At 37.7% G+C, this 12118-nt stretch overlaps 2 protein-coding genes across 3 annotated transcripts; one reads left to right on the plus strand and one right to left on the minus strand.

The window, feature by feature from the left end:
• Positions 1 to 2132: 2132 nt before the first annotated feature.
• LOC103454409 (probable galactinol--sucrose galactosyltransferase 2) lies at positions 2133 to 7997 on the plus strand. 2 transcript variants are annotated; one of them, XM_008394003.4, is made up of 14 exons: positions 2133 to 2438; positions 3003 to 3214; positions 3380 to 3630; positions 3970 to 4060; positions 4251 to 4299; positions 4411 to 4502; positions 4604 to 4711; positions 4862 to 4984; positions 5461 to 6013; positions 6447 to 6514; positions 6602 to 6736; positions 6829 to 7046; positions 7248 to 7336; positions 7426 to 7997. In XM_008394003.4, exons 2-14 carry the CDS (start codon positions 3024 to 3026, stop codon positions 7762 to 7764), a joined length of 2307 nt encoding a protein of 768 aa, XP_008392225.3. In that variant the 5' UTR covers positions 2133 to 2438; positions 3003 to 3023; the 3' UTR covers positions 7765 to 7997. The 2 variants fall into 2 exon arrangements, with proteins under 2 accessions (XP_008392225.3, XP_008392226.3); XM_008394004.4 differs by having other exon boundaries at positions 2321 to 2438; positions 3000 to 3214.
• Positions 7998 to 9067: 1070 nt separating this feature from the next.
• On the minus strand, positions 9068 to 11545 carry LOC103431030 (putative disease resistance protein RGA3). The gene has a single exon (XM_070811696.1). The coding sequence runs from the start codon at positions 11543 to 11545 to the stop codon at positions 9068 to 9070; it is 2478 nt and encodes an 825-aa protein (XP_070667797.1).
• Between the last annotated feature and the right edge of the window lie 573 nt (positions 11546 to 12118).

A 12118-nucleotide genomic window follows, 5' to 3' on the forward strand; every position in this document is an offset into this window, starting at 1 on the left:
TAAACCTAAATTTTAAACTCAGAAAATTTAGGTTTTAACTGAGGAATAGTTTTTCTGCTCTATTGATTCTTGGTTAAAATTTTAGCCCAAGATTATTAGAGAATGAATTTAGGTTAGACTTTTTTTCAGTACCTTTTTTTTAAAAAATAAAATGTAGATTATCATAATTTATTTTTATGAGCATTCTAACCTAAAAATATTTAGATTCCGATAAAAGTTGAAAATTCACTAAACCAATACCATGAAACATGTATTTATAGAGTTTTTGGGTGAATTTTGATTTAAATAATTTTTAATTGTTTTAACTGTTGGATTTAATTTTGGGCTTTTATATATTTTTTTCTACCGTTAGATTTGATCATATTCTATATATCTCAGCCTTAGGATTTAATGTATTAAAATTTTAAAATTTAAAATTAAGGTGGGCCAATCCTTTAACCCTGGCCGAAATTTTGGGTTTAAAGTTCCTCAAATTTTAAGTTTTAATCCAAAACTTATTTTAGGCTTAACCATTGGAGAATGATTGAGTTAGTTTAAAACCTAAATTTTAGGTTTTAACTCAAGAATTAGAGATGGTCGTAAAAGAGATATCAGGTTAAAACCTCTATATATCGAGGTATGCTCGTATCATACGAGCAGTAGAAAATGATCAAAAAGAAAATTGTAATAATACGACTTTCCCTCACCTCTCTTCTTCTATGTTCATTTCTCTTGTTTGACACAAGTAAAGAAAACAAATAAAGTGATACATCGGTCATGTTACTTCAATTTTAAAAAAAAAAATTCTATCTCATATTGCCTATTTATAACACTAAAAGATATGTATAAATTATTTGAGAATTTTTAACATGGTTAAGGTAGAACTCTTCACACTCACAAGTCACCATTTTTTTCTTCTGCACTCATTCTCTTAATTTTATTTGTTGACTCTTCTTTAATTTATTTAGTCCTAAGACCAAAATTAGGTCATGACTTTTACACTGGTCTTTTATGTTTTTGATGAGCCTCCTCGTCGTGGATAGGTTGATCTTTGAGATTCTATTGGGTTTCCTCAAAACTCATTTTGTTAATAGTTAGTTGTTTTTCTTAGATCTTTTCAGTCACAGTTTTTTACCAAAAAAAGTGTAAAGATCACTTTGCTTTAACAAATGCTTTAACAATTTTCCACACAAGAATAAAGCAATCTCTGGACTCTCTTCCATTTAAATTCCTTCTTATCATGTCATAGTTTGTTTTCCTTTGAGGTCATTTTTGTTAACTTTCTGAGGATTTGATTTGGACCAACCAAATAAATTTTTGTGTAATGGGAATCTAAGCATCATAGCACATATTCCTTTGTACCCAATGATGATATTTATATTTGCATAAAGAATTTAACCAATACATTGTTCTAGTACATGCATGAAATCATAGCTAGCTAATGAGCCACTGACTTCCTTTTCATTATTAAATTCACAGGACACAATGGATGGTAGCAAGAATTGAGATCATCTCTAGATCTCTGTGTCCGGAATTCAAGGATCAGCTAATTCAGGCTGTTGAAGTGAGAGATTCGAACCCTTGATTTATTTGTAGACAAGTGAAATGGGCTAATGAAAACCGTAGAATTTAAAATGAGTAGTCCGAATTACTTGATCCATCGCTCTGTCATAGAAATCTAGAGAGAATCTCGGCTTGCTTAGCAAGAACTAATTGTGTGAATTTAACTATTTTTTTTTATGAAATAAATACAAGAAGGAAACTTTATATATAACATTTAAATAGTCACTCTTTTTCTCGAATTCTTTAAAAATTTTGCATTTTGTTTGTGGTTTCCTAACTTATAAGTTGGATGTCTTATATTCAATAATTATGAATGCCAAGTTTGATATTTAACTACGAATGACTCATTGGGTGACCGAAATATCATTAACTTAATATTGTTGTATCAGCAACAAAAAAATTAGTCCTTTGTCATTCAACTTGTTTTAACATTATGAAAATATTCTCTTACCAAACTGTTTAATACATACCTATTTCTTGAATCGTTTACTATAATATATAAAATATAATATGCTTCTGTTGATCAAGATTAATTTCCACCTTAACTTGAGGTTAAGAATTCTACTCCAACACAATCATCGACAACATATTAAATTATATTTTGATTCCATGATTCATGAACCGTATTCATTAAGATGACAACGAGAATACAACACATCTATTGGGAAAATCTAGTCATGAAATAGCCAACGTGGCATCATCCGGAAGGATCAAGGACAGGAAGATGCTCGAAGTTTAACGAGGTCACTGCTATATAAGCCCACACCAACCCCATTTGGAGCATTACCTTCTTCCGCGTAATTTCGAAACTCACTGAGTGCTTATTGCTTTCAAGCGCATTTACTTGTTGGGTTTAGGTTTTCCAGAGCTTCTCTCTCTTTCTCTCTCTAAATTCGGTGAGTATGTAGGGAACTTGTTTGAGCTTGATTTGTTGATTCTGATGGCGGTGGTGTGAGCTGCTTGAGCTCTTTGTTAGCTTCATCATTAAGCTTTTAATTAATTAATTAACCCTTCAGTCTCTGTGAATTAATTCATGCTATTGGACTTTGATTTGTATGGTTGCTCTGAATTTGTGGGAATTTTTCAAACAAAAAAGTTCGAGGCTTTTAGCAAAAGTTAATGGCTGGAAAGGGTAAAAAGGCCCAAGCTTTGTGGTCCAAAGCTCAAAACCCACATATTATTTCCCCTTTTGGCTTCTGGGTTTTTGTTTTCTGCATCAGTTTTGCCTCAGATTTTTAGATTTACCAAAAAAACCAACATGCAACTTACCTTGGTTCTTAATTTTTTCCATTGATGGTATCTTTTTGTTCCCAAAAATTATGATTTTTTAAATTTATGAATAAAAGATAAAATTTGAATTATTATAAATATAAATTAATTTTCTTTTTTTATCTGATAATTTGTTAATTTGTTGTTCTGATCATGTCAATGCCATGGTGTTTGATGTTTTGGGACAGTAGTTTGGCAGGCAGTCATCAACCATGACGGTCACAGCGCAGATTTCGATCAATGATGGGAACCTGGTGGTTCATGGAAAGACCATTTTGACTGGGGTTCCAGACAACATCGTACTGACACCGGGGACCGGTGTCGGACTCCTTGCCGGTGCTTTCATTGGCGCCACGGCCGCCCACAACAAAAGCCTCCATATCTTCCCCATTGGGGTTTTAGAGTAAGTTGTTTCTTTATGTTAATATGTTAAAGTTTAGATGTTGTGAATTTAGTTGTACATGGAGATTGATTAAGAGTGCAATGATTTTCATATGCTTTGAACGTTAATCTTTTTTTTTTTTATACCGAAAATGGTAGTAATTAGTATCGTTGTCATGATCGATAGGGATCTCCGTTTCATGTGCTGTTTTCGATTCAAGTTGTGGTGGATGACTCAGAGGATGGGGACATGTGGGAAGGATGTTCCATTGGAGACCCAATTCATGGTGGTGGAGAGCAAAGGTGGTGGTGATGGAGGTGAAGACGACGAGTCTTCTCCTATCATCTACACCGTGTTCCTGCCTCTACTCGAGGGCCCTTTCCGCTCTGTTCTGCAAGGGAATGAGAGGAACGAAGTCGAGGTTTGCCTCGAGAGTGGTGAGTAGTTATGGCCATGAAAAACAAGTATTTGGTGTAGGCTATATACACCTTCCCTGCCTGTCATTCCATTATTTAAGGCCATGTATTCCCGTTAATCAGTCCCATCCCGCCGCCAATTATGAAGGAGATCAACATTCTGAAAATGGGGGGTGGAGCTGTCATTAATGCGATCACAGTCGGGCTGGAGAAACCACATGTAATGAATACCAATCAAACGGATCAAATTAATTGGACTTTAAAGCATTTGTGGAAAGGAAAAAAAAAAAAAACCAGAAATCGAGTTCGAAAGAACCGAAAACAACTCTTTTTTTTTGTTGTGTGTGTTTGGTTTTGCAGGAGATTCTGCTGTTCAGACCAATCAAGGCCAGTGCCTCGTTTACATGCACGCTGGAACCAATCCATTTGAAGTCATCACCCAAGCTGTAAAGTAAGTTCTTGATTTTCATTTTTAATGACTTTCTTTTGATCCTTGTAAAACTGCGATTAAATATCTAGTATTGTTTGCTAATACGATTACGCTAATGCTAGAAAAGGTAAATAGTTTGGTCTTGATTAGTATAATGTCTTTGCTTTTAATTTTTGGACATGACTCCATGTTTTTCAATTTCATCAAACAGGGCTGTGGAAAAACACATGAAAACTTTTGTTCATCGCGAGAAGAAAAAGGTAGGGCCAGCACGTATTGTTTTCTTCTGTAATTGGTGTTCTGCAATTGGAATGACATGTTGCGAACGTTTCTTGAATGAATCTAATTTTCGATCTTTTTGTTGCATGTAGTTGCCTTCTTTTCTGGACTGGTTTGGCTGGTGTACATGGGATGCCTTTTACACCGATGTCACAGCTGAGGGTGTGGTTCAAGGCCTTAAAAGGTAATAAGACATGAAATCATATTTAACTTGCTCCTTTACTGGAACTTGAATCTATCATCAGATTTATTAAATCGCTACTTTTTGTTTTGTAATGATTGTAGCTTATCGGAGGGAGGGACTCCTCCGCGGTTCCTAATCGTTGATGACGGTTGGCAGCAGATAGAAAATAAAGACAAGGATTCTGGTGTCGTTGTACAAGAAGGAGCACAGTAACGCCTTTATCTTATTTCTCAATGTTAAATGATTACCCTTTAATCATTTTTCCTACCATTCGCTTTCCATATTCTGCGTGCATGATTGGCAGGTTGGTCTATCTAATTAAAGGAGCTGCTTAGTTAATGCGAGTATGTTAATTGCAGGTTTGCAAGTAGGTTGACAGGAATCAAAGAGAACGAAAAGTTCCAAAAGAACGACCACAACAATGAGCAAGTCTCTGGCCTGAAACATGTTGTGGATGAAGCAAAGCAGCATCACAATGTGAAGTAAGTAGTCCTAGTTGATTGGTTACTTTCTTGGACTAGCAACGAGTACTCCCGAACTGCCAACTGTTCTATTAGTAACGTTCTACATATAATTTATTTTTTTCCTACTTTAGACGCATAGAAAAGTAATGCTAGGATCTACGAATCCATTATTTTTTGTTCTTGAAAATGGTAGGTGATAGTAAAGATGATGTGGAGAATCATATTTGTTACAATCTTTAGAATTATAACATGAAATCAATTACCAATATCTGTGATGGTGGAGTGATGATCTGAATAAATTTTCAATGGGCTCATGGGTTTAATTTGTAAATAAAATCTAACTATGTTAACAACAGACAATAATTTTTTTGTCGAATTTATTGGGATGCTATACTGTTGTTCTCTGCTTGATGTTTTATGATGGTTTACCAATATATTGTGCAGCAAGTTGTATTGTTATTTATTAATCGAATTTATGTTTCTTGCTGGCACAGATTTGTGTATGTATGGCATGCTCTAGCTGGGTACTGGGGTGGAGTAAAACCAGCTGCTACTGGCATGGAACACTATGACACTGCCTTAGCATACCCAGTGTCGTCCCCTGGTGTAGAGGGCAACCAACCAGACATAGTTATGGACAGCTTAACTGTTCATGGTCTTGGTCTGGTACATCCAAAGAAAGTTTTCAATTTCTACAATGAGCTTCATTCCTACTTGGCTTCCTGTGGAGTCGATGGAGTTAAGGTTGATGTTCAGAATATCATCGAGACTCTAGGGTCTGGTCATGGTGGAAGAGTTTCTCTGACCCGCAGCTACCACCAGGCACTTGAGGCTTCAGTTGCTCGAAATTTTGCTGACAACGGATGCATTTCTTGCATGTGTCACAACACTGATGGGCTCTACAGTGCCAAGCAGACTGCTGTGGTCAGAGCCTCTGATGACTTCTATCCCCGAGATCCTGCTTCACACACAATTCATATATCTTCCGTTGCTTATAACACCCTGTTCCTTGGAGAATTCATGCAACCTGACTGGGATATGTTTCACGTAAGTAAAATAATGAAGCATTTTCTATCTTATTTCGTTAGTTCATTATGTCTTGGACACTTGGTACTGTTTGATTTGTTTGTTCTTACCTGGATGATGATTTATGGACATTTGGTGAGGAGCCATTTCCTTGAATGACCTGAGTTTAGTGTCTAATCGTATATATGCTTATTAACCTATAGCTATTATAATCATTCAGGTTCGTCATCGATTAGGTATCAGTGGAATATAGTTGGCTGATGTATATTAGTCTATTCTGTTCGGTGGAGGCTTCAAACATCAATATTTATGTTTGTTCAAGATTTACAATTACAATTTGTGTGATTATCTACAGTCGTTTTGGTTGATTATGCTTGACATTCAGTGTCATTATTTAGAATACAAGTTCATTTGCGTATATCATGATATTGGTTGAAAAATATTTGCTTTGCAGAGTTTACACCCAGCGGCAGAGTATCATGGTGCAGCTCGTGCTCTTGGTGGATGTGCAATCTATGTCAGGTAATGCTGTGCATCAAACAAATTTATTCTATTGCCACTTCAGGAGGTAGGGGTTCTAATGCATAAGTTTGGTATTTCTGTGAATAGTGATAAGCCAGGCCATCACAATTTTGACCTTCTGAGGAAGCTGGTTCTCCCTGATGGATCTGTCCTCCGTGCCAAGTTACCTGGCAGGCCTACCCGTGATTGTCTCTTCGCTGATCCAGCAAGAGACAGGACCAGGTTTGTTCTGTTTACTCCTCTTTATGCTTCCGAAGTTATGTTAAAGTTTAGATCCCTATGAGTAAAGCTTGTGTGAATAATTCTATTTGCAGCTTGCTCAAAATATGGAATGTCAACAATCTCTCTGGTGTGGTTGGTGTGTTTAACTGTCAAGGTGCCGGTTGGTGCAAGATTGAAAAGAAGACGCGCATTCATGATTACTCTCCTGGTACCCTCAGTGGTTCTGTTCGTGCCGCTGATGTTGATGCCATTGCTCAAGTTGCTGGTGCTGATTGGAATGGAGAAACAGCAGTATATGCTCATAAGTCAGGTACCACTACTTTCTTTACAGAAGCTAGTTTGAAGGAACACTTCTGATTGCCATGGAAGCAGTTCTCTAATAACGTGTCAATATGATAATGGCAAAGTTTTAAGAAGAAATCTACTTGCCTTTGTCATGAATGTAACATTATTCTCACAGTATTCCAGCTCTTCAACTTTATAACAATATGAAACGTTGATTGATTGTCAGGTGAGGTTCTTCGGTTGCCAAAAGGTGCTTCAGTGCCTGTGACGCTTAAAGTTCTTGACTATGAGGTTTTCCATTTCTGTCCTCTCAAGGTTAGCCTTGCTATCACCAACATTTATTTGAATGTGAAAAGTTCCAATGCAAAGCATTTACCAACTGATATAATTTTTGTATATTGCAGGAAATTACATCCGACGTCTCATTTGCACCAATAGGCCTACTTGACATGTTCAATTCAAGTGCTGCTGTGGAGGAGGTTGAAATCCATTTGGCTTCTGACAAGAAACCAGAGCTTTCTAATGGAGAAGTTAGCGAGAACCGATCTCCAACTGCGACAATTGGTCTCAAAACCAGAGGATGTGGAAGGTTTGGAGCTTACTGTTCCCGGCGGCCGCTGAAGTGCACTGTTGACAACGCTGAGACCAACTTCGAATATGACTCTGCATCTGGATTAACGACGGTTACCATTCCAGTACCAGAAAAAGAGATGTACAGATGGTCAGTAGAGATCCAAGTGTAAGTGGTCTGATCTGATTTGAAGAGATTAGCTATTAGGACATTGTCTTGCATCTGAAGAGATGATGTGTCTGGTTAAGCAAGATGGATTGAGAGACTCAACTGCCTGGGAAGTAACTAAGATTAGCCAATAATGTTGTAGTGTTCCAGTTTCATAAGTTATGTTGCTAAGAAAGAGTGGCCAATGTTGTATTGTTACTCGTTTCTTTTTAATAATAAAAGTGCCCATCTTTCCTACTTGTATCGTGTTTCCATCTTTATGTTTCTTAAGAGACAATCGACGCAGTTGTAGGTTGGTTAAGCGTTCATCTTTGCACTCGAGGTTTCACAATCAATTCATCACTCCGGATATCACCACTAGTTTGGACATGTAAGATAATAAGATATACATGAGAGTGTGTGAACCGGTGGGCTCAATACATGGTTCATGTGTGCGGTCATATAAGCCTGACACGGCACAAGGCACGAGGGCCACGATAGTAACTTTGAAGGATTTATCTCAACGCGAACTCATTGACTTGAGTGATGTAAGCCATTTGTTAGATCAGTTGGGTCCACTGTAGAATTATCGGATAGACGGGCAAAAGCCACTACTAATAATACCGATATTGTATTATCACTTGTACAATCTGTCAGGTGTTGGGTTTTTGTGACAAAACCTCGGTATTAGTTGGAGTGGGGTTGTGATATTTAAACTCTTTTTTTTCTTAGAGATATGGTCTATGTGGATATTTCAACATCCATGGTGTGGTTGTAACAGAAATTCAGATGGAGGAGTTATTTGAATGACAAATAACAAAGTTTTCACTCTGCGTAAGTCCTCGGGGCTTGAAATGAAGAAGTTGATTATTGTTTAGTAAAATTTTTATTTTATTTAGTTATGAGATGGGTCATAATTTGATTTAGCGAGCAACCTTTCTTCTATTTAAATGCTGAATTCCTCTGATAGTTTTACCTAGTTTGATGACGCTGAAATCACCGACTGTCGGAATTACTAGATCCGAGAATACCGCTTCTAAAAGACTTGAGTTTCCAAGAAACAAATAAGCAAGCAAAATAGTCAAGTAATGTTGATTCAAAGTGTGACTGATAAGGAAGGAGTTTGATGTAAAAAAGGTTGATTAAATTGGAGTAATATTACAACAAATCAAACATGTTTTAATCTACTGAAATATAAATCAACTTGTGCCCCCACCACAATTTACATTGGCCGGAACAAACTACAAGCAACTCAGAAACCAAGACAGAGGCAGGCGGCATTGAAGACAGCAGTGTATGTTTCTATTCGCATCTCGAGAAATTCATCGCTATTCAAAAGAAACATTTGGAACATGAGAAATCTTTGGCCAATCTTCTCCTGTGTCGCGCTGACATCTCCTCTCCAAATCAGGGCAATCTACAATCCAAACTTTTGTTAAGGCAGTGAGGCGATGCATCTCCTCTGGCAAAGACAACAGTTTGGGACATGATTCCAGCGTAAGCATTCTAAGCGATGTGAAACTCGTCAACCACCCAGGTAATGCCTCCAAGTTCTCACAATCCTGTATAACCAAGTCTTGTAGTGTGTTTGTGGCTCCTTGAAACCATTCAGGCAATGCCACCATTCGTGGTACTTTCCGAATCCCCAATTTTTGGAGCCTTAGTGGAATTACCTGATAGTTTTCCATCACCAAATCAAGTTGTTTACAATTGCTTATTATCAGAGTGCGTAATGACGCAAGATAAATCGTATCACGCGGCAAACACGTTAGATTACTACAGTCCCAAATGGAAAGAAATCGAAGTGATGTCAAACATCCAACTCCATTCTCTGGAAAACTTGATTGCTTTGTGGTAAAATGGAGGAGTCTAAGGCTGATCAACTTGCTCATGTCTCTAGGCAACTCTTTGAGATTCATGCATTCAACGAGAATCAGAGTCTGCAAGCTCTGCAGCTTACAAATTGAATTGGGTAGTGCGGTGATTCTTTCATTTCTAGCCAAGTACAGGCTTCTCAAATGCTTCAAAGAACCAATGGAACTCGGCAACAATTCCCAAGGTGAATAGAATAACGAAAGCACCCGCAGATATTTGAATCTTGAAATGCAAGTGCTGAGGAAGGATTCATCAATATTTTTACCACTCCATACACTTATGGTCCGCACTTTTTTAAACTTTTGCAAGGTTGTTGAAACATTTTGGGCACTTTTCAAAATTGTTAGATGTCTAACATTTTCAGAGATGCCCTTGGTCCCTGCAGAGTCTACTGTGAAACTCTCACCTTGTGCGACTGATTGTACAAGGTCATGGATGAGATCATGCATATCAAATTCATAGTGGAGACCGTAATCTTTAACATTTTGAAAGAAAGATCTGTCCCATAACTCTTTGAAATATAGCTCACCATCTTCCAACTCCGTATGAGATTCAAGGATTCCATGTGCCATCCACTGACTTATCAAATTGAGGCTATTAAATTGAATGTAACCCTTTGGAAGAACTGAACAGCAGCTGGCAAGGCACTGCTTCAAATGAGAGGGCAATTGGGTATAACTCAGTCTCAAAGCAGGTAGAATGTGACCATCTCCCTCTCGTTCTAATTCCCAAATCTCAGAATCTCTAATTAATTTCCACTTATGCTCATCAGTTCTTGAGTAAAGTTGACTCCCTAACGTTTTCACAGCTAAGGGAACCCCTCTGCACTTTCTTACAATATCTTCTCCAATTTCATAGAGGCTTGGATGTTTTCTTTCTTGTCCTTCATCAAATGCCCATTTTACAAACAACTTCATACAATCCTCAAAAGAGAGAACTTCTAAATTTATGTATGTTACAACCGGGCCCATGACTGAAGCAACTGAGATATTCCTTGTCGTCACCAAAATCTTAGTTCCTACCTTGGCCCGCTCTATCAATAAATTTCTCAACCCGATCCATTTGGTACGATCTTCGTTCCACACATCATCCAAGACGAGCAGAAATTTCTTATCCTTTAAAGCGTCTCGTAGTTGTGCTTGCAACTGATCTAGAGACAACCTTTCATTGATCTCTGTACCTAATGCAGAGCCAAGGATCTCTTTTGCCAATCTATTAACATCAAAGTCCACTGACACATGCTGCCACATTCTTAAGTCAAAACTCCCTTCGACTCTCGGATCATTGTACACCGACTGGGCTAGGGTGGTCTTCCCTAAACCTCCAAATCCCACTATAGGAATAACACATACAGTCCCATTATCCCCACCTTGATGATCATCGCCTTGCTGCATTAGAAGATCAACAATTTTATTTTTACCAATAACCTCCGAAGCACGGACAAAGGAGTGGGTCGTATTCATGTTCTCCCTCACATGATCACCTAGATGAGGGTGATGATGAACAGTGCGAAGATCGGCAAAATTTTTATCTTCTTTAAGGTCGTGTAACCTCTCTCTTATGTCCTTAATTCCATGACCTACTCGCAAGCGGAATGCAACTGGATTAGAGCGGGAAAAGAAACGGCGTACCTTTCTGGTTGTGCCACTGCCACGAACCACTTGCCTTCGCAAAGCTTCGCACTCGAACTCGTCCAACAGATCCTCCGCATCAAGGAACACATCTTTAAGTTGTTGTAGCCAACTGCGTAGGTCACCGTTACGTGCTTGCTTCTCTTGGGCATCCACGAGCACGTCTTTGATTATGGACACGGTGCGTCCAAGTTTCTGCTGATCCGCTTGAACACCCCACGCCAAGCAAATCTCCTCAGAAGCAATGGAGCTGAGCCTTTCAATGAGTTTGGCTGCCAACGGAAATGCAAGCTCGGCCATCTTTCTTTCTTTCTTTCTTGATGAGGTGAGTGCAGGGGAATTGAGATAGTATGAATAATGATGATGATGCTTCCTTATGATAACTAGTATAATGGCCAAGCACATTGTGATAAGGTATGCAAAAAAGCAATGGACTGTAAGTAGTCAACGGTGGGTCTAATGGCCCAGTTCCAGCTGGTTTCTTATCATAAGAAATTGAGTTCCCAAGCACGTTATGAGTTCACCTTACGTTTTGCTTTAGATAACTCACCTCAATTTTGTCCCAACACACCCACACCGTAGCTATACGTATATACATATACATCGTTAAACTTGACATAGACACATTCTCAAATCAAAAGAAAAGAATGTACCCATATAAGTTTAAAAATGAATTAGAGAAAAATTGAATAGATTTTATATTAAAAAATGGTACATTTTAAGATTAAAAAATTGAAAAAAATTTGCATGAATGGGTGCATAAAAGATTAAAAAATTGAAAACATTTTATAAAAAGCTAATGGGTACAAACTTATTCTAATTTTTTTATTTATTTTGGAAATGTTTTTAATTGAAAATTAGTTAGGAGTTTAA

Source organism: Malus domestica, chromosome 14, assembly GCF_042453785.1.
Source record: "Malus domestica chromosome 14, GDT2T_hap1".
NCBI classification, from domain to species: Eukaryota; Viridiplantae; Streptophyta; class Magnoliopsida; order Rosales; family Rosaceae; genus Malus; species Malus domestica.

What these genes read in the sequence shown, in the direction of transcription:
- LOC103431030 (XM_070811696.1), bottom strand. Translation starts at nt 11,545, where the DNA reads ATGGCCGAGCTTGCATTTCCGTTGGCAGCCAAACTCATTGAAAGGCTC.
- LOC103454409 (XM_008394003.4), top strand. Translation starts at nt 3,024, where the DNA reads ATGACGGTCACAGCGCAGATTTCGATCAATGATGGGAACCTGGTGGTT. An exon ending in CCAGCAAGAGACAGGACCAG is followed by an intron (nt 6,737 to 6,828) that starts GTTTGTTCTGTT and finishes TTCTATTTGCAG; the next exon opens with CTTGCTCAAAATATGGAATG. An exon ending in AGTATATGCTCATAAGTCAG is followed by an intron (nt 7,047 to 7,247) that starts GTACCACTACTT and finishes ATTGATTGTCAG; the next exon opens with GTGAGGTTCTTCGGTTGCCA.